The sequence below is a fragment of the Loxodonta africana genome, chromosome 3, assembly GCF_030014295.1.
Source record: "Loxodonta africana isolate mLoxAfr1 chromosome 3, mLoxAfr1.hap2, whole genome shotgun sequence".
Lineage (NCBI taxonomy): Eukaryota > Metazoa > Chordata > Mammalia > Proboscidea > Elephantidae > Loxodonta > Loxodonta africana.
In genome coordinates this window covers 42,138,429-42,162,703 of record NC_087344.1, presented here as the reverse complement: position 1 = coordinate 42,162,703, position 24,275 = coordinate 42,138,429, and the positions used below count along the sequence as shown (strand labels likewise).

General features: G+C 56.5%; 1 protein-coding gene across 1 annotated transcript in view; it reads right to left on the bottom strand.

Annotated features, from left to right (window-relative positions):
* The window catches only part of CAMTA1 (calmodulin binding transcription activator 1), a 1,094,671-nt gene that overhangs the window by 68,079 nt on the left and 1,002,317 nt on the right, over positions 1 to 24,275 (bottom strand). Inside the window, exons 8-11 of the mRNA XM_064281181.1 lie at positions 22,957 to 23,097; positions 19,569 to 21,415; positions 12,957 to 13,083; positions 6,960 to 7,094 (exon numbers count right to left, since the gene is read on the bottom strand). Coding sequence (XP_064137251.1) covers positions 6,960 to 7,094; positions 12,957 to 13,083; positions 19,569 to 21,415; positions 22,957 to 23,097 — 2,250 coding nt within the window. The remainder of the gene's footprint in view (positions 1 to 6,959; positions 7,095 to 12,956; positions 13,084 to 19,568; positions 21,416 to 22,956; positions 23,098 to 24,275) is intronic.

Sequence of the window (24,275 nt, the reverse complement as noted above, 5' to 3'; positions counted from 1 at the left end):
GGGGCCAAGGCTGCCTCCCGGCGTCTGTAGGGGCTGCACATTCTCCCACGTGCCATTTCTCTGAAGGGCCCATTTGTAATGGGTGCAGAGAGGCTGGGGAGGCCCAATTTCAAGGTGACCCACTCCCTGCCACCCAGAGGACCTCCTCACAGACAGATGTGGTGTGGCCCCGCTGCAAACTGTGGGGCATCATTTTCCCAGGAGGCATCTGAGTACTGGTCGGTCCCTTGGTCCCCTAAGGAGCAACAGCTGGCTCCTGGGGACCCCCAAAGCTAAGATTCTCCCCAGGAAGAGATGGGGTGCTGGCAAGATCCCCACTCTCCACAGTGTTTAAGGAAAGCATGTTAGCAGAGCACATGGCCCATGCACCCCCTGCCCCAATCTGTAAGGTATATGGACCCCACAGAGAGGAAAAGAGACTGAGGAGGAGGAGGAGGGAGCCAGGCTTTAGGGCAAAGTACTGGCTGGGTGCTGAAGCTCAGAGAGGCAGCTAGTCCTGCCAAACACCTTTAGTCCCAACTACAAGACTAAGTCAAACCAGCTTCTTACACCACTACTCGCATCTCTTATGTCACCCTTATACAAAGAAGCAAGGAGCCCTGGTGGTGTAGTGGTTAGGTGCTTGGCTGCTAATGGGAAGGTTGGTGGTTCCAACCCACCAGGTGCACTACAGGAGAAAGATGTGGCAGTCTGCATCCACACAGATTACAGCCTTGGACACCCTTCAGGGCAGTTCTACTCTGTTCTATAGGGTTGCTAGGAGTTGGAATCGACTCGGAGGTAATAGATTTGGTTTTTTATACAAAGAACGACCCAGAGACCCTGAGATGATAAGCTTGTGTATGTCCCAGACCCCACTCTGGGGGAACACCAGAAAGCTCTCAGTAATACCACCTGCTTCCACACAGACGAGAAGCCTACCTCAAAAACCAGAAACCAAACCCAGTGCCGTCCAGTCGATTCCGACTCGTAGCGACCCGACTCGGTGCCTCTCAAACGTCTCCTCCTAAGGGCTCCCAGAGGGTGAGCGGGACCCTCCGGTCTGACTATGGGTGTGATTCCCAGCAGCTCTTTGAAGTTAAGACAATTCTTTACCGTGTGGTATGTTTTATCTTAACAATTCTTATAAATGTTGTATTCTACTTCATAAGGCAAACTGTATTTGTTTTAGTAAAACCATGACATTTTAAATTATTTAACAACTAATAACTCCTTCCCCTCCGTTATAGATTGAAATGAACGTGTCCTCCCAAAATGTGTGTTAACTTGGCTAGGCCATGGTTCCCAGCATTGTGTGATTGTCCACCATTTTGTCACCTGATGTGATTTTCCTATGTGTTGTAAATCCTATCTCTATGATGTTCATGAGGCAGGATTACAAGCAGTTATGTTAATGGGGCAGGACTCAATTTAGAAGATTAGATTGTGTCTTAAGCCAAACTCTTTTGATCTAAAAGAGAGAAGCAAGCAGAGAGACCAGGGGACCTCATACCACCAAGAAACCAGTGCCAGGAGGAGAGTGTGTCCTTTGGACCTGAGGTTCCTGCACGGAGAAGCAGTTAGACCAAGGGTGGACTGACGACAAGGAAATTCCTCCAGAACTGACAGAGATTGAAAGCCTTCCCCTGGAGCTAGCACCCTGAATTTGGACTCGTAGCCTTCTAGACTGTGAGAGAATAGATTTCTCTTTGTTAAAGCCATCCACTTGTGTATTTCTGTTACAGCAGCACTAGATGACTAAGACACCTTCCCCCTTAGAGCATCATCTGGTGAAAGTCATGCTCTTGGAATTGGCCCCCAGTTTCTGTTGTGGTGCATGTGCTCCCATGTGGACGGTTTTAGCATCACCAAATTGGCTCGGATGAGGGTGGTTGGAAGGTAGGCTGGATAAGTCCATGGCAGGGAGCTGGCCCAGGGGTTGCCAGCTCTGGCACACTCATCAGAAAGCCCCAGAGTGTCACCACGGGACGAAGAAGGCATGCAGAGGCTTCCTGTGGGCCCAAGCAGCACAGCTGGAATGGCCTCTCCCCTTGTCCCTGGGCTGCCCTGAGGTCTCCCGCTCTTGGTGGATGGAGGCTGGGAAGATATTAGAAACCAGCCTGCAGGGGAGAGGTCACTGGACCACAGCCACGTACCAGGGACAGGCCCTCTCTCAGCCAGGGTGGCAGCTCCATGGTGGGGGCAGAGCTGTGGGCCACCCCAGCCACACGTCTCCTTCCACCTGTCAGGGTAGAGGGCTTGAGCAAACCAGAAGCCCAAACTAGGGACCAAATCTTGCTTGTCCTTTTCCCCACCTCCTTAGACCCAGGAAGGTTCTCAGGCTTCCCAGACACCTAATCCAAAGCCAGGCTGGTCCCAAGGTCAGGTTACCCATGAATGCTGGTTGAGCAGTGGGTTAAAGTCTTCTGGCTCTGGCCAGCCTGGGGGTGCCCACTCTGCCCTGAGGCTGGCCCAGGAAGAAAGTGCCTGGATGGCAAGCTTTGAGCTCCAGCCCGGACTCTGTCCTCTGCTTGTGATGACAAGGTTCCACCCTACCCTGAAGGTCACCGGGAGAAGGCCTGCCTGATGTGGCCTCCTGCCAATCCTCTGACCCAGGCAGAAGGCTCACAGCCTGAGAAGCAATTGAAAATAGTGTTTAAGTGCAAGCGGCTTAGTGGGGCTCCAAGGAGTGGGCCCAGTGGGGTGGGGCAGGGACAGGGGACCCTGGGTCTTCTTAACCTGGCCTTGGGTAGTATCAGATGGCTGCAAGGAGAGAAAGAACAATACAGGAGTTCCACTCACCTTCTCTTCAGCAACTGTGGTGGCTTAAAGTTGCCCTTGGCCTGGATGTTGGCCACCCCACCTCCCACTCTCCAGAGTACAATGTTTAACAGCCTGGTTTTATTCTTTCTGAAAACAAAAGCCCCCAAAGCCCTTCTAAACAGACAGCATATCCTGTTACGCTCAGCACAGTCCTGGTTGCTTGTATCCACAGGACCTGTTCCAGGCAGAAGTGACATTTCCCAGGGACTCTTCCCAACCCGTCTCCAGGCTAAACCCCACACTGCCTGCCTCTGCCTGGAAGAGGTCCCCATCATGTCCCACAAGTGCATGGCTGGTTGGCTCCAGGACAACCTGAGGGCCTGGAGCTGTGGGTCCAGCATGGCCTCAACCCTCAGTGCAAATGGTCTGGGTTCCCTACCCAGGGAAATTTGCTCCGAATCTGGACCTTTGGGGGAGGAAATGATGAAAGCACTAGGCTGGATTAGGCTCCTTTGCTATGTCTCAACAACTGTTCATCCATTCAATCGTGCACACATACAGCGAATATGCTCTGTTCCCTACTGCTTGCCAGCCCTGAGCTAGGCCCTGGAGGTCCAAGCAGACAGGACTTCTTTTCCTAGAGCTCACAGGGCAAAGCCCCCTAGCTCTGCAAGGCGCTCCCTGTGGACTGAGCTCCTGGAGGTCTGTCCCAGGCCGGCCTGGCCGCACTGGCTCCACCCTGTTCTCCCGCCTTCTCCTATCTCCATGTCCCGTCTGCCTGGATGGCTGCGCCCCAGCCATATTTTGGGGACTTGGGGACCCTTCAACGCGGCCTCTCCACAGGGAAATCGCCCCCTTCCCCAGGCACGTGATGACCGTCCCGGCGCTGGACTGCAGACAAAGGCTGCGCTGCGGCTGCTGCGCGTGCCCGGATTCACTGCGCTCAGGGGCTACGGCCCCACCCGCCCTTGAGCCTGGCAAACAAATCTATTTTTTTAAATCAAACGAAAGCAGACATTCTCTTCCCCAAACATTTTCCCCTCTGGGACGGGGGAGGGGCAGAGACCGCTGCCAGGATGCAGAGGCGGCGATGAACAGAGAGCGCGGAAACGCGCCCAGCTGGCCTGGGTGCGGGAGCGGAGCCCGCAGTTGGTATGTCATTGTTTACTCTCGCAACGTCGGCGAAAGACTCGGCAGTTTGGATACACTGGCGTTCTGCCGCAGCCGACCCGGCCGCGTGGCGCCGCCAGCCCCGCCGGGCGCAGCCCTTCGATTCGGTTCCCGCAGGCCCTGCATTGCAGCTGTGCGCCAGCGTGCGCGCGAGGGCGCGTGTGTGCCGGGTGTGCCCTGTGTGCACACGCCGCATTGCGCCCTCCCCCGCTCACTTGCTGCTGCACCCCCCTCGCCCCCTCCACCAGACCTGCCACGCACACGTTTCTATGCCGAGCAGGCTCTGTTGGAGGATTTGCCCAGCTACCGTGGGAGTGAAAGGGGCGGAGCCGAGGCGCTGCAGAGCTGGGAGCCGAGGGGAGAGAGAGAAAAGGCTCTTCAACTGCTGCACGGTCATTGCAGCATCTTTCCCACCTGCACAAGTTCACCTCCAGGCCAAGGGGCTGGCAGGAGGGCCAGGGACCCCCACCTTCCCTGCTGCGGGTCCCAGCAGTCCCCTTTGCAATGGGGCAGATTATGCCGCTGGTGGTGGGGCTGCAGGTTGCTCCCTCACCTCCAGCCCTGTTACTGTTTACCAGGCTGATGACATGCTGAGAAAATGATCCCCGGGTGGATAAGTCACTTGTATTCATTTAGGAAGAAAAGAACAACCAGGCAGGGGAAGCAGAAGGCTGCCTCACCTAATGGAGTCTCATGGGTGCTCTGCCCCGGGCTTCCTTCCTCCTCCCATTACTTGAAAGGATGCCTGGCCAAGACAAGAGGGTGAGGGATGAAGGCGGGCAGACCCTTTAGGGCTCTGCTCCCCTTTCTGCAGGGAGCCTGGGCCATGGTGGATGACAGACTGGCATCGTCCTTCCCTGAGCCAGGCTGGGCTAGTCCAATTCAGCAGAGTCCAAACCATGGTGGCACCAACATCCCCCCAGCTGTGCCCAGGCCAGTGGTAGCACAGGCCAACACTCCTTAGAGATGGAGGCCTCAATGCCAGATGGAGGTTGGCACTGCCATGCCCCCTATCTAACCCCTGCCATCTCTGTATCCTGCCAAGAGCCGGCAGGGTGCTTATTTCAACTCAACTGGGAGGCCTAGAGATCGCAGAGCTCAAAGGGAGGGGGCTGCTAGGGAGCAGGTGCCTGGTGAGGCAGAAGGCTCATCGCCTGAGGGTGCATTTCTCATGAAGCAGTGGGGGCAGCTCCCTTTCCAGTTACCTCACAAGCACCCTCCCCGAAGGCAGCCTCCCAGCAGAGCTTGCTCCCTGGGCTTCCCAGGGCAGCTGCCTTTCCTGGGCTTGGAGCACTGTCTGCTGCGACTTTGCTCTCTGAAAAGCTCCATCTCCCACACAGGACCCTACTCGGTCCCCAGCGAAGACCCCCCTCCCCAGTGAGGCTGACTGGGTCATTCAGGTAGAGCCAGGGCTTGAAACCGGATGTTCTGAACAGGAGCCTCTGTCACCCTCCCCTTCTCTGTTACATCCCGCAGACCATAGCCACAGCTCTGCCTGGCTCCAGCCACAGCCAGGAATGCTGCCAAGGCCAGTGTGGTGCTCCTAGGCAGCTGAGGCCAGGGTGCAGACTCCTGCTGACCCGGAGCCACCTCTGGAAACAGCTTCTGAGGGTTAGCAGGCCAGGGCAGCTGTGGGCACCACGTCACTGCTGGGGCTGGGCTCGAGGAGGCCCAGCTCCGCACATGGTCAGCTCAGGAAAGCTGCCCAGTTCATGGGCCGAAGCCCAGAAGTCCTCCCGCAGCAAGGGGCAGCCTGAGAGGGACAGGCAGAAGGGCTGTTGTGGGAAGGGGAGGGGTGCTTAAGGAACCAACCCTGCCCAGGGCCCACTGCCCTGAGCTGGGGAGATCTCCAGCAAGGTCCGCTCCTCTCCTGGTTGCCCTGCTCCTGAGGTCTTGTCAAGCCACTCCTTGCATCCTGTCCCCTGTGCAGAGAGCAGACTATTGGCTCAGCCCATAAGCCCCAGCCAGTCCTGGACATGGCCAGACTAGCAAGGACAGCCACCGACCCTGGCAGTCCCCAACCTGTCATTGGCAGCTTCTTTCTGCAGAGCCTCTGATGCCCAGGGGAGCAGACAGCACAGAGCCACCCTGTGGGTACAGCAGTTGCTCATGGAGCTCTGCCTTTCTTTGGCCAGCAGGTCCTGCCTCCTCCCTTCTTGCTCACAGGGAGCACCTGGCCCTCCTTTCTTTGCTGCCATCGTGACTCTGAGCTTGTCTCAGAGGCTCTGCCAGGCAGCGGCCTAAGTCAGAACAGCTGAGCGGCACACAGCAACTAGAGGAGGTTGGGAGAGGCACTCACACACATGGGCCCACCTGCCCAGGCCTTGGGATCTGAGAGAAGCTGCCCTGAGCCTATCTCCAGTCAGCTTTACACACTGCTCTCTTCTCTAAGAGTCTTGAGGCCTGGCCACAGCCTGCAGAAGCTGCCTCTGCTCTGGGGAAACCCTGGAAACAGCCAGGAGGGGTGGCCTAGGGTGCTTGGACCCTGATGCTCGGGGTTTGTTTGTGGACAGGGAACCTCAGGGCCTCTCAAGGGTCTGTCTGTGGACAACGGGACCTGAGGGGACCTCTCAGGGGTCTGTCTGTAGCAGGGGGACCTCGGGGCTTCATGGGGACCTCAGGACCCCTCAAGGGTCTGTCTGTGGACAGGAGCACCTCGAGGCCTCTTGGAGGTCTTCTGTGACCAGGGGAACCTTGTGGCCCCTCAGGCATCTGTCTGTGGATGGGGGAACCTCTGGGGCTCCTCTGGGGCTCCTCTGGCCACTCAGACACCCCAGCAGGAGTGACAGACATGGGCCCAGCCTCACATACTTCATTCCATCCCAGGGCCAGACAGAGATTGAGGGCAGGTCCAGCCAATGGCCAGACATGGGTGCCCAACTGTGGAGACACACATAGCCAGACAGAGGAGACTCTCACCCCTCCCTACCTCCTCAGCGCAGGAACCAGGAAACCTGGGTGCTCCCTCCTTTTTCACACCCTGTGCCCACAGCCCATAAGTGTCCCTCTCCTACCACCTGGCCAGGAGACCTGAGAGCTGTCCTTACCGTCCAACGACAGCCAGTCGTGCTGGGAGGAAGGCAGAGTAGGCAGCGCCCGGGCTTTGTACTCAAACACCACCGAGTTGGAGATGATCTGGTTGTTGAAGGCAACTTGTAGGGTCACAAGACCAGTGTCATGGGCTGGAAGCAAAAGAAAGAAGGTCAGGGCAAGGGGCAGGGCAGCACCCTCAGCCCAGCATGCCACACCGGCAGCTGCCCTTGCTCATTCCTGAAGGTCCGTTCCAGATGCTGCTTCTTTTGGGAAGCCTTCTCTGATTGCCCAGACTCAATCAGGTACCTCGTTATCACCCTTTGCCATAGCAGGCCTGGCTCTATGTTGTAATTGCCTGTCTGCTCCTCTGCTCCCTGATGTGCCATTGGTTCGCTAAGTGACAGCAGGGACTGGGAGCTCAATGTAGATTTGTCGAATGAAAGATCCCACCTCCACCCAATGACTGGCTGGCTTCTCCCCTCATCCTGTCCATCCTAGGTCAGATTCAGATACAAAATTTTCTTTGGACCCCTTTGTACTTGTTCCTCTGTGTCACCTTTTTCTACAAGGTTTGTCCTCACTCAACATGGCGTTCCATGTATTTTTTAGAAGTTCTTCTGCCTCCCTGATGAAAGCAAGAGCTTTGGCCATGCCCCTGTTACTCTAGTCCCAGACAGCGCAGACCCAGCGGGGACTGAGCTGGAGGTGCTGGCGTGAAGCATGTGCCTGCCTTCAACAGGACCAGCGGAACGAGGAGAAAGGTGCAGCGCCAGGCCCACAAGGAGACTGAGAAGCAGCTGCAGGAGGACAAGCAGGTCTACCGGGCTGCTGGTGGTGGGTGCTGGAGAATCTGGTAAAAGCACCTCATTTGCAAAGCAGATGAGGATCCTGCATGTTAATGGGTTTAATGGAGAAGACTGTTATTTCTAGATGATGACTATAGGTCATCATCCTCCCGGCTGTGTCTCATCACAGTGTGCGTGCTGGAATTGCTCCAGCCTTGGGAACTTCTACTAAGAATACTCTTCTGTTGTATATGTGGACGGGGTAGTAGTAGGGGGAGGGGGGAATGAGGTCATGCTACCTGACCTTTAAGGATCGCTGAATCAGCCAACCAAAACAATGAAATGAGATCCTTAATTGGCAAAAATACATAACAACCCCAAACACAGGCATCTGCATAAAAACTGAGTAATTGAAATCTGCTGGAACAGAAGCTGGCCCTTGTGAAAAAGAGAATTTCCTTACTGAGCAGCCTACTGTGTCTTGATGTCGTGTTCCACTCTCAAACCCTACTAACCCCCTGCCTGCAGCTCTGTGACTCTGTTCTACAGCTAAATCTTAAGCATTAGCAACATACGTGATAAATAAAGACTTCTCTGCATGTTTCAGGAAAAAAAAAAAAAAAAAAGCTTCCAGAAGGCAGGGCTCTTGTTGGTCTGACTCACTGTCCTGGCCCTAACACAGAGCTCAACAGATGCTGTCTTTGTTGAATAAATGAATGGAACGTTTTCATTGTCTGCAAGATGAAAGCCAACCCATAGTGGAGACCTGCTAAGTCCTGGGGTTGAGGCCGTTGCTCGTGCTCCAGTAGAAATCTCAAGGGCTGTCTGTGGTCCCCAAGATGGCCATGGCCCATGGTGAGTGTGTAGGCTGCCTTGGCCTGCCTGGCCTCATCCCCTGTTCGCTTCAGGGTTATGTGCTCTCTGCCCTGCTTTTCTGGAACAGCAGATGCCCAGGGCCTCCCCAGGACAGATCTCCAGGAGGATACATGTGGGGATCATATTACCGTTTGGGCACTTGGTTTTTAGAAGCTTACAGACTCGAGGACGGTGTCTAGGTCAGCTGCTCCCGGGGCAGAATGAAGCCCCGGCTTTCCTCTGAGAAGACTAAAGCAGATCCCACTTCTGGTGGGAAAACAACTCATGACTTGTGGCCTCAGTCCACCCCAGTCTGTACTTTCCAGGCAATGACCATTTTGCCGTCGTTCTAAGAGCAGGTCTTCAGGACGGCCCTGTGCGGGGTTCTTTCCCCTGCATTTCCCACCCTGGCTTGACCCAGTCCCAGGCCACAGACTGAGCCACCTGGATCCATGATGGAGGAGTCACCCGGAACCTCCTGTGGCGCCTCTCTGGAAAACCACCCTCAGCCATGCCCAGAACATCCTATGGCTCCTATGGCTTCCCCGGGCAGACCTCCAAGCTCCTGGTCACTTGCTTCCCTGGAGATTTGCCTGGTTTACCAGCAGGAAGGAAGAGTGGTTAGCACACACACCATCCCCCAAGCCCACTCCGTTCCTCTCAGCAAGCTTCTGCCCCTCAGCCAGCCCTTGGGGAGCTCCAGGCTTCTCTGGTACCCAATGTCCCAGCCACAGGGCCTCCTCAATTGGTGTTCTCCCACCCTCAATCTCCTGGCTCAGGTACAGCCTACAGGGATGCTGGTGTGGTGGCAGACTCAAAAGCATCCCCTCCTTCCCCTTGAGAGATGGAGTGGAGAGGACCTATTGTGTTCTCCTGGACCCAGCCCAGCAGCCTAGCCACGCAGGACCATAACCCAGGAGCTTCCATGCCTCTCTGCCTCCTTCATCCAGTTCCTCAGGGAACCCTGCCAGTTTGACCTCCCCAGCGAAATCTCTGTTCATCTGCTTCTGTCTCCACCGGCCTAGTCCAAGCTGCCATCATTTCTTGCCTAGACCTGTGCTTAGCCTCCTGCTGCGGGTGACATTAGCATACCTGAGACCTGTGCCTGCTGGAATGACGTCAGGGAGGAGCCATATTCCAACCTCCCCCTACAGGAGACCAGTGGGAGTATTCATTGCCCAAGGGAGGGCACCCAGGAAGTCCTCCTTCTTAGGTTAGAAAAGATTACCCCTCTCTCTGCCCTCTCCTGGTGGTTTCCTTGCTTTCATTCTTGAGCCTCTTCCTACCATCCACTACCCCACACACCAGCATCATCTTTTAAAGATGTAATTTAGATCATGCCACTCCCCCACTTAAAACTGTCTAATGGCTTTCTATTGCAAGTAAAATCAAATCAAATGCTTGCCCATGGCCTAGAAGGACTGCATCTTCTTCAGCCTTATCATGTTTGACTCCCCTACGCCACTAGCTTTCCTGCAGATAACCAGCTGGCTTTTTATTCCTCCAGCTCACGAAGTCCATTCCTGCCTCAGGGCCTTTGCACTTCCTTTTCTCTCTGCCTGAACGTTTCTCCCCCACCCATCCCATGCCTGGCTCCAGCTCATCATTCAGGTCCCAGCCGAATGTCCCAGGCTGGAAGAGGCCTTCCCTCGTCACTGTATCTGAAGGATCCACCCTCTTCCAAGTTTCTTTGTCACATTGCCATATTCTAGTGTCATGATTTAGTTTTCACCAGCTATCTTGGTTACTTCTTTGCTTCCTGGTTTATTTTTTGTTCCCGGCAGTAGAATGTAAGCTCTACGAAAGCTGGACTGGGTCTGTCCTTATCACCTTTCTAGGTCCAGTGCCAAGGTCAGTGCCTGCAGGTTCTGGCCACTCAATAATTAGTTGTTGGATGAGTTGCTTCAAAACACAGCGCACTTGATCACCTCATTTTGAATTTTATCGTTTGTCCTTTGGTGACCTCCTAGGAATCCAGGATGGAGCTGTCTGGTCAGCGATCTTGTTAGTGGATTTCTCTTTCATTTCCTGACCTGGTTGCCTTGTCTAAGTCCAAAGCCCTCCTTCACCACCGATTTACCCTGAGATCTGTGTCCCTGACTCAGTCAATTGCCCCTGTCCGGTGAGCACCACTGGATACTTATGAAAGACAGACTCTGTGCCTGTGTGTCGTCTGCTGCCTGGGTTGGTGTGGGAGCTGCCTGGAGAGACTTGTTCTTGGTCAGGGTGCGCCAGGCCAGTGGGCAGTGGTGGTCTGCTCCCTGTGCCCCTTCACCATGATTCCCTGCGTGCCCCTGGCACACGCAACCATTCCCAGCCCCAATAGTGGTCTGGTCTGGCTTGTGCTCACAGGCCTCTGGGCCTTTCTTCTGGGTGAGGTCAGTTTGGCTCTGGCTTCAGCTGTTTATCCTTCAAGCTCAGCTCCAGCTGAAGTTCATGGTGGCCACTGGCTGATCTGAGATGCCCCCCCACCCCCAGGTGTGACTGACTCCAGCCCCCAGATTCGCCAAGTCCCAGCCTGGGACATCACCCAGGGGGCATGCAAAGGCCAGTCCTTGTTTTGGGAGAGGCCAGATAACTGAGGACAGGCAGGGTCTGAGTCTCCGGCCAGGCAAGAACCAGGTACAGGAAGTGGCATCTATTTATAGGCCAGCAAGTCCCTTCCAGTGGCAGGTGATAAGTGCACAGTTTAACAACATGCTGCCCTCTCCCACCCCCACCCAAGGGTTGGGGGGGCTGCATTAACCACACATATCCAGTGCTGTGATAGGCTGACCTTGCCTGGGCTGGCATCCAGGGTGGCCAAGCTCCAGGCTGAGCAGAGCTACTGGGGGCAGAGGGGGATGAGAGGGCAGGGCCAGCGGGGGAGGCCACCACAGGCGCCAGTCTTGGCTCCCTGGATGTGGGTGTTGAAGGAGGTGCTAGGCTCAAGCAGGGGCTGAGTACATGAGCCCAGTCCAGGGCTTAGGGACATTCTGCTCTGGGGCAGCAGGGAAGGTGTTGGGACAGAAGGCTGGGGGATGGTGCAGGCGGGGGTGGCAGACAGCTGGGGTGGCCCAGAGGCAATCGGACCTTCCTGGGTGGAACCTGGGAGGAGCTCTGCTAGCCTGCCCAGCCTGGTCAACTTTGCCCCTGCCCTGTCCCCCACCTCTCTTTCCCATCCCTTGCCCTCCATAGGGAGCTTTCTCTCCTTTTGTAGGCTCCCTGGCTTTGGATAATCTAGGGTGGTCCCTCTGGTGGGTGGACTCCTTCCCTCCTCTCCCTCTCCCTTCCTCTCTGCCTTCCCCTCCCTCACTGCCCCTGCCCCTTGTCCTCCTTCTCTGCTCATTGCATGGGCTCCATGGACAGGCCAGCCCTGGAGCTAATGATGAGCCAAGTGGTTGCCCCAACACCAGCCCAGGGAACAGAAGCACCAGCTCTAAAGACTGACTTCTGACTCCTAGAGATTCCTTCCTTTGTTCTCATGATGATCACCGACGTGCCAGGCACTTGGCTGGGAACATGCTGGGTACCAAGACATTCAGTTCCTGCCTTCATCCAGCTGACAGGGCTAGGAGATAGTGCTAGTCAGAGGTCAAGGGCTAGCTGATAGATAATAGCGTCCTGGGGTGAGAGGAGGGGAGGGTGAATGTCAGAGCACAGTGGACAGCGCAGAGCGGCTCCTGGCTGGCCTTCTGGAAGGTCACTGAGTCCCTGAAATTGTAAGGAAATTCTGAGCCTGTGCTTTATTCTGGGGCCAGTGTAGACAGCTTCATCAGAGTCTCAAAGGCGTTTGTGCTGGTGATTCTCAGTTTGGATCTGCCCTTCCCTGCCGCAGCCAGGCTTCTCCATCCTTCTCTGCCCTCCTCTGAGAAGGGAGGCCCACCCTGTGGACCACCTCACCTGGGCTACCTCTGTTGGGTTGGCTTGGGCTGGGAGGCATTGGCAGGAGGTCAGAGGTGGGAGGAGAGGCTCCCCTTTCCTGCAGAGGTGCCCCACCTCAGCTGCAGCTCCAGCCAGCCCATCCACCGCCTGGCCGTCCACCGCCTGGCCTTGGGTCTCACCAGCTCCTGTATCCTGGCTCTCACCTCCTTCCCTTCAGGCTGATGGGGGAGGGGGGTAGCCACCTCCTGCTGGGGCCAGTATATCAACTGGGCTTCTTGGTCCTCTAATTAGTCCCTTCATTGTGCTCCCTTCTCAGTCCTAGCAGAGGGGGCCTGTGTCCTATTTGATACGGTCTCATGATTCATGAGCCAATAAAGATGACATTAGAACCCAGGACTCACTCCTTTACAGCCCAGGAAAATGAGGCCCACAGTGACTTGCCCAAGGTTGCTCCAAGGCCGATGCCAAGTCCGGGGCTTCTGGGGTGGGGGGAGGGCGGCCTCTCACCTGGGCAGTAGCAGCGCAGCACCCCAGGCTGAATCAAGGACGCAGGCACTGAGATCTGGTCGAACAGGCAGCTGTAGTTATTGCTGGCTTCTTGCCACGGGCCTGTGATCAGGACCTTCACTCCTCCCTGGAGGGAACAGAGACAAGAGTAAGCCCCCTGACCTACACTGCCCAAATGGTAGTCTGTACCCCTCCCCCAACCCAGTGCTTGTAAATCATGCAGATTCCTGGGCCACAGCCTGCAGATTCTAATATGACCTGACTTTAGAGGACAACTGCTCCAGTGCTGCAGACAGGCAGCCTGGCCCCCTGCCCCCCTGCCCGGCAGATGCTCCTGGCCCTTCCTACACTGGCACCCGACATAGGTCTGCTGTTCTGACCCCTACTCCTCTCCGATCAGCTCCAGGCAGGCGGGAACACAGTTTTCCAACCCTTTTCAGCCCACGAAGAACCTGAGGACTGGCTGGGTGGGCCCCCTGGAAGGATGGGAAGAGAAAGGAGGGATGCACGCTCTGTCCTTTGCCTGGGGACAGGTTGAGGGAACAAGCCAGAGTACCTGAGCTTTGCCCCAGAGACCTGAGGTTCTGATGGGGAAATGAGGGGGGTGCCCAGGACCCCCAGAGGGCGCTAGGGACAGAGGAAGGGAGGGGATCTAGTAGGGAAGGGGTGGGTGAAGAAAGCAATGAGAAAGACTCTGCAGAATCAGAAAATGGGGGAGAAGGGCTCAGTGGTGGACGGCTCAGAGCTGGCCCTGGGAGCTCAGAGTTTGGGGCTCAGAGCTGAGGGTTGGGGCGGGTGGGGACTGAGCATGGGGCCCTCCCTGCCTCTGTGCCAAGCCATTGAGGGCATTTGCTCTGTGCCTACACAGCCAGATGGGCCTCTCTGGTCCCCCCTCATGCAAGCTACTGACCCACGCAGTTGGGCTGGGGCTGCTCTCTTAGGGCCAGGGAGGGGGCCTCAGGTGACCTTTCTCCACTCAGTGGGGAGAGGTTCACCCACAGGGACCCAAGGTTCCTGTATAGAAAAAAAAGGAGAGCACAGAAAAGCCTCACACTCCCTGATCTCCTGCTTGGACCAGCACTGGGAGGTGGGGTGAGTGGGTGGAGGGGGGAGGGTGCCACCGAGTAAGGGGGTTGGTGGGGTGGTGGCCCTTCTTGCTGCTGGGGTGGCCACATGTCTCCGTGCTTGGGGCAGTCCTGCTTTGTGATGTTGTCTTGATTCAGTGATTAATGATAGTACCTCCTTTTATTCTCAGTCCCGTCTCCTGTGAACATGGTCTCCCTCTTAAGGCTTAGATAGCTGGGAGGAGGGGCTGGTTGCCCAGTGCAGGGAAGAGGCAGGCCCTCCGTAGGGGCTGAAGAGGGGGAGTGTGTTGGCTGCCCTGACTCTCCTGGCCATTCCTGGGTTAGTCCATGCCAGAGGTTCCACTCCTTTCACACTGGGCACCACCTGTCCCAGTGGGGGATGGGGGGGGTGGGGGTGGGGTGGGCAAGAGCTGCTCAGGACAGGGTGGAGGACGCCACCTAGTGTTCTGGAGGAAGAAGGACGAGTGGCACTCCTACTTGAGACTGGGGCAGCAGCTGGTGTTGGTGGTTTGGGGAGCTGTGGACATGAGACTCCATCCATCCTGCCACCCAAGGACAGAGAGGCCAGACTCGCAGCCACCCAGTGCCAGCAGGAAGCTGGTTTGCTCTCTCCTGTCAGTCACTCATTCTTGCTTGACTTCTCCTTGGCACTGGTTCTCGGGACTCCTAGGCCAGTTGGCCCCTCCCTGTCCTGGAGGTGGTCCCCCAACCTTGTTGTGAGGCTTGCTCCTGAGGCTCCCCGTAATGTGTCTGGGACCCAGGCCTGGCCTCGAGCAGCAGCAGCAGGAGGGGATGTTTCCAGCCTGGCTCCTTCACAGCCCAGCGCAGGAAAGAATGTCCCCCCATGGAAAGGCCTCTCTGACTGGAAAGCATTTCACCTGTGCTCCTGGGAGCCTTCCTCTGGACTGGAATAGCTCTGGAGAAGTCATTTCACTGCTAGGCAACCAAGGCTTTGAGGGCAGTGAGAGGTCAGGACGGGCAGCATGAGCAGGCCGGAGCCTGCCCCTCAGCAGCTGTGTGTCCTCAGGTGAGCCCCCACCTGACCTCTCTGGGAACCCTCCAGGTCCTAACATTCCTTGGTTCTCCATATGGCTCCACAGGGAGATTTGGAGCTCAGTTGGAGTGGTCAGGCTGGGGGTCAGCACCCTTGGACTGTGGGCCAGAGCAGGTCCTGGCTAGGTGGTGTGACTGATGGCACAGGGAGCCTGGAAGCACCAGAAGGCCAGCACAGGGCCAGATCCTCCCTAGATCCTTGAAAAGCAGTGGCTTCAAAAGGCCACAGACAGTGACAATGAGAGAAAAAAGGGGACAATAATAACCCCAATCGACAGCTGCGAGTGTGGAGCTGGTGCTGCTGCCAGGCACAAAGGACTGCAGAGATTACTGGAGAACGTTGGCCCTTCTCCATGGAAACCACTGCAGGACAGCTCAGCCTCCATCAGTTCAAAGGATGGTTCCCATGGCAACGCGCGCCTGCGGAGCAGGCATGAAGACTCTAATTGCAGCCTCTTGTGCCTGGTGCAGTGGGAGCGTCAGTGGTGGGAGATGACACAGAAAGACTTGGGTGGCAGGGAGGGGCAATGATGCCATCTGAGGGCTCAGTGTCCTGGGGGTGCTGAAATAAAAGGCACAGATTTCCAATGCATTCAGAGGAGATTCTGGTGCACAGGGGCACTCCGTTTGCATGTGTGTGTGTGTAGGTTACAGATGCAGACAGAGGGAAAGAGGAGGATGAAGAGGAGAAGAAGCTGAGACCCTCTCCCCTTTCCCATGGGGAGAGGACCGCTCAGAGAAGACATGGAGATGGCACCAGCCATAGCCCTCCTGCTAAACGTGTGCTGAGCCATCTGGTGTCAGCGCTGGGCAGGTGGTGAGAGACCATTTAGTAGACCTCAGATTTGCAGACTTGGAAGTGGGGCCCAGGGCTTCAGTCTTGTCCCAGAGCCCTATCTGGGCTGTGGTGGAGCCTGGGCTAGATCCAGGCCTGGTGCACAGCCACCCCCTACTGGCAGAGGAGTGCAGGGGCCAGGAGTAGACAGGCCAGTGAGTGGGCTGTGAGAGAGAGAGGTGTCCCCAGAGAGGGGTGTCTCCTGCAGAACTGTAAGGGCTGCTGTTGGACTGGGGATGGTGGCCCAGAGACAGAGAGTACACTGGTCAAGGAGGGAGTGGCCGGCTGGGGCTGCTGGGACTTGAAGCTTCACCATGAGCCACAGCAGGCACCCAAGGGCCCAGCTGGGGGGTGTCTGCACATTTTCCAAATCAAATGAATTTGAGCTGCTTTTGTTTCCAAGTAACTGGAAGCATCCAGGGCTTCTGGAAAACAAGCGCTGGCTGTGTCTGCCACTGCGAGGCTGCCGGTTCCGTTCCCTGTTCCTGGGCCGCCCTCGCGTGGCGAGCTGTGGAACTGCTTTCCCGAGATGAACCTCTGCTTAGGGATCTGAGAGTGGGGAGTTGGAGACTGTCGAAGAATGGAGGGGGTCAGGCCTGCTAATGCCCCCTGGCTAGTACTCGCCAGACCCAGGGAGGCCCAAGTGCAGGCCTGGACCTCTCGGCCCTCAGTTCCTGCTCACTCAGGCTTCAGGGAACATCCCCAGGACCAAATCTCCCTGGTCCCAGGATTTGGGGTGCTTCTAGGCTGCCTCCTCTTAGCCATTTTACAGATAAGGAAACTGAGGCCCAGAGAATCAGGTCTTACAAGAGTCGGGATCAGAAGGCAGCACTCCTGACTCCTGGCTGTGACCTTCCCCCTATATCCCAGTCCCACATCTTTCTTCTTCCTTCTACCTTTGGTTGCTTTCCTAAACCCCGTCTAGGTGAGCTGCTGAGCTGGCTTTTGCTACTGGGCAAATGTGGTGGGTGCTATGATGCTGCTGCTGAGCTCTGTGTCACTGACAAGAGCAGAGGGGATGTGTCAGGAACAGGTCACACTAAGCAACACCAAGAGGAAGCCCAGTTGGGTCCTTTTGGGTCTTACTGGGGGGACCAAATTGTGGTGGACATGAGAGGCAGGCACTGAGCTAGTAAATTTGTTCATTTAATCCTCAAGACAACCCAACAAAGCATGGTTATTATCCCAATTTTAGAGGCAGGAAACCGAGACACAGGGAAGGCAGCTGTTTTGCCCAAGGTCACTGGCTAGGAAACACGGAGCTGAGATTTGAATGGAGACCGTTGGGCCCCAGATCCATGCTCCTAACCATTTATGGCAGCTGCCTCTTGGACGCCTGAGGGTTTTTATAAACACCAATACATGAACACACAATGTATGAGCAGAGGCTGGAATTTCAGACGCCTACCGTATTTCCAGGACACACTTGTCCTAAGAGTGGACCATGACCTGGCTAATTTGGCGTCTTTCTGAGTGCTCGGGACATTTTTGTACAGATTTTCTTAGCTTTGCCACAGGCATTGGTGGTTCTCACCTTCCATAAGGGAGACCCGGGTTTGATCCGAGCCAGTGCATCCCATGTGCAGCCACCACCCATCTATAGTGGAGGCTTGTGTATTGCTAGGATATTGAACAGGTTTCAGCAGAGCTTCCAGACTGAGAGACTAAGAAGAAAGGCCTGGTGATCTGCTTCAGAACATCAGCCGATGAAAACCCTATGACTCACAATGGTCTGACTTGTAACTGATCATGGGGATGGCACAGGACCAGGTAGCATTTCATTCTATTGTGCATGGGATCACCATGAGTCAGGGGCTGACTTGATGATAGCTAATAACAACAAGCCATAAAGGAAAGGTGGCAGGGAGTATGAGCCGCATAGTAAAGGCTGTGGCACTGAGGTCCACGTTATAGATGATCTCACAAAGCCATGTCAGTAAGTCAGTGAGCAGGAGGGAACAGAAACTAGGGCTCAGGGTCTCTGCCACGACACTTGGCCAGAGGACCCAGAAAGGAGCACAGTGGGTCATGCGCTATAATGATCACAAAGCAATAGCCAATACTCATTGATTACTTACTGTGAGCTGCAGACGCAACCAAACACTCACTAAACCTCACTGTGAGGTAGATACTGTTGTTACCCCCATTTTACAGCTGAGGAAATTGAGTCACAGGGGGGTGAAGAAACTAGCTCCAGGTCATAGCACAGCTAGACTGACACCCAGGGGTGACCCCTGCACACGCGTGCTCTACCACTAGGCCTCACTGCCCCTTCGCCAGGGCCCAAGGGGACAGTGTGAAGCACACTGGCTCAGAGAAGTCAGTGACTTCTAAGGACACTGGTCACCCAGTCCCAGCTCAGGCATTGGTCCCTGGCACCCCTGCCACCTGGGTCTGGAATATTCACGGGCCTTGAGCAGCATCTCTGCTCCGGCTACGACTGAAGACTTAGTTTGCTGGGCCTGCATTAAACCAGTAGCTGCCAAGTTCATTCTGACTCATGGAAACCCCATGTGTCTCAGAGTAGAACCGTGCTCCGGAGGGTTTTTCTGTGGTTGATTTTTCAGAAGTCGATCACCAGGGCTTTCTTCCAAGGTGCCTCTGGGTAGACTTGAACCTCTAAACTTTTGGTTAACATGCTGGTTAATGGCCGAAGGTGTTAATCGTTTGTACCACCAATGGACTCCTTAGCAGCTATTGTCATGTTAGGTGCCATCAGGTTGATTCCAATTCAGAGTGACACTATAGGTCAGAACACAACTGCCCCATAGAGTTTCCTAGGACGTAATCTTTACAGACCAGATAGACTGGTCTTTTCTCCTGTGGAGCTGCTGGTGGGTTCAAACCGCCAGCCTTTTGGTTAGCAACCAAGTGCTTAACCATTGCACCACCAGGGCTCCTTTTAGCAGCCATAAAACCAAAAACCAAACTCATTGCCAGCGAGTCGATTCTGACTCATAGCGACTCTATAGGACAGAGTAGAACTGCCCCATAGGGTTTCTAAGGCTGTAATCTTTATGGCAGCATATTGCCATATCATTTCTCCCATGGAGCAGCTGGTGGGTTGGAACTGCTGACCTTTTGGTTAGCACCTGGGAGCTTAACCACTGCGCCACCAGGGCTCCTTTTAGCACCCATAAACCCATTACCCATTGCCATTGAGTTGATTCCGACTCGAAGCAACACTATAGGACAGAATAGAACTGCCCCATAGGGTTTCCAAGGAGCGCCTGGTGGATTTGAACTGCCAGCCTTTTGGTTAGCAGCCGTATCTCTTAACCACTACACCGCCAGGGTTTCCTTAGCAGCCATAGTATTCCTTAAAAAAAAAACAGAAAAGAAACAAAACAAAGCAAAACATAGGTGGAATCTTAACATATAAGCCAGGTAACAGCGGGCTGTTCTAGCTGAAGCTGGAGGGGGCACCGGGTCTCCCAGGAGACCCCTGACCGCTTGCTCCAGTGAAGTTTGAGAACCGCTGCTTGAGGGATGCTGTGGGGACAGAGGAAGGGGACAACTTAGTCGTCATGGTCCACAGCGTCATCCCAAGAGCAGCCACACGGGCAGGAGCATCCCTGCGCTGGGTGATGGGGGATGAGCGTGGCGGTGGGGCGGGCAGGAGCCGCAGCGGTGGCTTACCTCTGGGTAGGACCACTCCGGTGAGTAGTCGGTCACCATGAACACCCGTCCACTCTGCTGCAGCATCCCTAGGGTGCTCTGGGCTGAGGCGGCTGAGACCACCTCAGCGACGTGCATGTAGGCCATGGTGCTGGCCCCGCCCTCCGCACTGCTGAGCTGCAGGCCCCCCTGCTGGGGGCTGCAGCAAGGGATACACATCTCTGCCTGGGTGAAGGGTGCGCGGGCCCCATCCTCCGCCTGCGAGAGGGCCGCACTGTCCCCCGACACCAGCTGGTGTCCGTAGATAGTACCACTGCCCCCCTCCACGGAGATGAAGTCATTGATCAGGTCGGAGAACTGGTTGCTGAAGGAGATGTCAAAGTGGTCCAGGCTGAGCTCCATGTTGGAGGCGTTGCCCAAGCTGGGCTGGGCCACCGGGTAGAGGCCCTGGACCACGTTGCCTGGGAGGATGGGCATGCCGCTGGCACTCCGGATCACGCCATTGCTCTCGGGCTGCAGGTAGTGCTCAGAGCTACAGGCCTGCAGCTCCCCAGACTTGAGGAGGACCTCGCTGCCCTCGGCCGCCTGTGAGGCCTCCATGGTGACCTCCCCCTCCGCTGTCATGGCCTGGAAGTTGGCCTGGAACTGCATGAGATGGAGGGAGGAGGTGGACTCTATCCGAGTCTCCACATGGCCGCTGCAAGAGCTGGCCTGGGACGAGCCCTCGGTCTTCACTGTGGGCATCACGAAGGTGCTCCCAGAGTCACTCAGGCTGCTACGGGCATTCTGCTCGAGGGGAAGGGGCTTGCTGGCATCCTGCAGGAAGAAGCTCGGGGAGGGGGTCTGGTGGATGTGGGGGCTGTGGCCAGTCTGGCTAAAGCTGGACGTGTAGTCCTTGTTGGAGTCTATGGCGCTGAAGTCCATCTGCTCCAAGGTGGTGCTGGGGCTGAGGCCGCCGCCTGAGGGCAGCAGGCTGGAGCCGGTGGTCAGCGTGAGGGAGCTGGAGGCGGTGGCTGCGGCGGAGGAGGAGTATGCTTCCTTGGCCATCTGCTGCTCGAAGGAGGTGTCCTCGGTCTTGATCTCCTTGGTGAGGATGGTGGTGAAGCTGAAGCTCCTCTCTACGGGTGGCGAGTGCCGGATGTTGGTGCTAACCATCTCGGCCTTCAGGCCTCCGCCCCCATAGGTCTGGCCCTGCTTTGGGTTGTTAAGGAAACAGTCAGGGTCAAAGTTCATGGTGGTTTCTGGAATCTTCCGGCCACCGTCAAGGGTGGTGGAGAGGACCAGGTCTTCGGACACATTGGTGGGCAGCATTGACAGGCTTTCGGAGCTACCCGTGGTGGGGAAGGTGAACTTGTGGCCATCAGAGCTCACAGCCAGGACCAGGCCCTGAGAGCCGTCAGGTGAGAGGAGATGGTGGTTGGGGCCGGCGGTGGGGGACATGGTGTACACGGCCTCATTGGTGACCTCTGACATGAACACTGTGGCGCTCTGGGACAGGCTCCCCATCACGGAGGCCACTGCCATGCTGGATACACCGGTGACCACGGGGCTGTCCACCATGTCCGGGTCGCTGTTGAGCCCACTGCTGATGGACACAGGGGAGCTCTGGGTGGTGTCGGGGACCTCCACCTGGTTGGTGGAGGACACCTCGGTGCTGTTCTGGTGCAGCAGCACGGGCTTGGCCACCTTGCCATTGCGCTTCTCACGGCTTGAGCTCTTGCTGTGGCTGTGCTCATGCTTGCCCTCGGACACGTCGTTGTGCTGCACCTCCGCGTGGCTCCCGTACCCCCCGCTCCGTGGCTCCACCTTGGGTGAGATGATGCGGTGTTTGGCACTGTTACACTTGTGGTGCACGCTGCTGCCTGCTCCTGCGGAGATCAGAAGCACAGCACACACACACACATACACGCACACACGTGCACACGCACGCACGCATGCACACACACAAAGAGAGTGTCAGAGCTGGGACCACAGTGGATGCTGTCACTGAGTAGCTGGGCCCTGGTCAAAGCCCAGGCCCGGGAGCCCAAACAGGCCTCAGATTCCATGGGCCTGGTATTCAACAGACACTCCAGTCTCCAGCCCACCAACACCAAGCCCTGGGGCTCTCACGCACCCTATGTGACCACCCTCAAAGGCCAGGCTGTCTTTATTCTTGATGTTCTTTTCAAAGAATACTGAAAGTGATACCCCAGCCTATAGGAGGCCCAGAGAGAGAGGGTGGAGAGAAGTTACCCTCCAGGAAAGCTCCTTCCACTATCAGGCACTCTTCCACCTACAGGGGTCTCAGCTTTCTGCATGTCCACAGCCCCAGGGAGGTATTTGTGTCCTTCCTCATCCCCCAACCTTGCCAGCTGATCAGGTTATACAAAGTCTCAGGAATCCAGCGGGGAGCCATATCTTGGTACTAGATGTTGGAAGTTGAGGGGGGAGGTGAAGGACAAGATGCTCTCTCTGGATTAGCTCTCAGGCCCAGGATCAGAGAAGTTCTAGACACAGGGGAAGGGCTGCCCAGATAGAGGCAGAAAGGTATGGTGGGCTAGGCCAGCCACCTCTGTTTGGCTAGCCTGGGCCTGTGCTTGACTCTCTGTGGGGCTAAATCCTTCTGAGTCCTAGGCAAGAATGGAGCCCTCCCCCAGTTCGATGTCTGAGGTGCTGAGCCTCTCTGAGCTCTGGCGAGTCTGCTTGGGGCTCCTCCCCTAGGCCTCTGTGCCCAGCAGGCACTGCGGCTTTTCTCTCCCACTATGCCATCATTATTTTTATTCCATTAGATAAGGGTCACTTAGCTTCTGATAAAAGGATGAATTTGCCCCTGATCCTGCTACAGCCTCACCACCAAGATTCCTAAATTCGTGAAGACTTGGCAGAGAAGCGACAGGACCCTCTAATGGAAATATCTAATTAAGGCGGTAGAGGGAGGGGGCCACACATCTCAAAGAGCAAATGACATTATCAGAATCACAAACACACTAGGATGGAGAGGGGAGACTTTGCATTCCTGGAGGAGACACAGGTTAAAGAAGAGGTTGAGCTTCAGCGGTCCAATTGACTCAGGGCGCATCTACCTTGCAGACCCAGGTGGCCCCATGCTGGGTACCTGGGAACGGGGGTTCAAGAGGGCACCTGCAGTGGGCGGACATAGGCCCAGAGTCCCAGCCGTCTGCATTTCCCCCAGCAGCTGCCTTTGCCCCGGTTCCCAGAGGGAGCTGACAGGGAACTTCTGCCCAAAATGGGCATCCCACCAGCTCCAGAGGCAGACAAGGATGAAGGGCCTGCTTTGTGTCCATGTGGGGTGCTATGGTGTCTCGCCATCCTTGGCCAACTCCCTTCCCTCACTGGACATTCTGGCCACCTCCAGGAGGAGGCTGCACCCCTGTCTGCCCTCCATACCCGCCCCAGCCCCGCTTACCCAGGCTGCTGGTGCAGAGGCAGTTGTGGGTCCGGGGCTGGGGCTTGGTCTGGTGGCTGTCAAGGATCTGCTGCACCAGCTGCTCCACCGAGAAGCCTGAGCTGCTGTTCCCATTGCTGCAGGTCCACTTGATGCCGTGGACTGTGGAGAGAGGAGGGGGCTGTCAGGGGGCAGGTGGGGCAAGGGCCTGGGCGGGGGGTAGGGGGGAGTTGTATGGCCCCCAGAGCACAGCTTGATGAGCTGGAGGAGGGGAGGAGGGATAGGGGTACCCCAGAGTTGCTGGGCTCCATGCCCCACCCCAGGAGCTCTGTCCTCGTCCTCGCCCTCCTCTCTTCCCTTCCCTATGGGTGGGTGCAAGCCTGGGGGTGGAATGGGCGCACCTAAAGTTTTGTTTCTGTTTTCTCAAAGTCCAAGTGCACGGGGTGGCTCTTCACGGGTCCTGGGGTGGAGGAGAAAGGGAGCGAGGACTCCAAAGGAGACTTGGCGGGGTCTCAGGGGCCCCCCAGACTGCACACACAGAGGGGCTGCAGGTCTGTGAGTTCTGCTCCCAGAAGTGTGTGGGGAGGTGGCCACCCTAGAGCAATGCTTCAGTTTCTGCTTTGCCAGAGAGTTCTCTGCCCCAAGGGGCTTGCAGGATAGGTGTGGCGGAGGAGGCGGGGGGAGGTGGTGGGGAAGGGACAGGACTGGAGAGAGATGATCCCTGCCCTGAACAGACACCCTGGGGTTTCAGATCAAACCTAGAGCATGGGACCCCTGTAGTCCTGAGAATTGGGGTGGGGGCCAAGAATGACCGAGGGTGGGCTTCCCACCTGCCTGGCAGGAAAGGGTTGAAAGTCTAAAATAAATGGTTGTCCCCAGCAGAATGTGGCCTGCATTTCATGCCAGCTCTGTCCCCTTGTCGTTTTCCAGCTGGAGCAGCATGACCCAGAGGAGGCTGAGCTTGGACAGCGCACACCCCGGCCCAGGGCACGGCCCAGCTCTCCCTTGCAGCTCTGGTGGGGCCGGGTCCCGGGGTGGAAGCTGTATGGCCCTGGGGCTGGAGCTGGTGGTCCTGGGGTCCAGGAGTGCCCCCAGGCTGCTGCGTATGGAAGCCAGGAGCAGGGTTGCAGGATTGGAGGGAGAGGCCAGCGACTTTGCCAGCTCAGGAGTAATGCCCTTCTCTCAGAAGGATCCAGGGAAACCCTGTTACAACACAGGGCCCCTGCTCTGTGAGGGGCTTCAAGGACTGGGACTGGACAGAGGCCGTCAAACATGGTAGGCAGGAGCCAGGGTTGGAGCCACACCTGGGCTTGAGTCCAGTCTGATCTTTACTTGCTGTG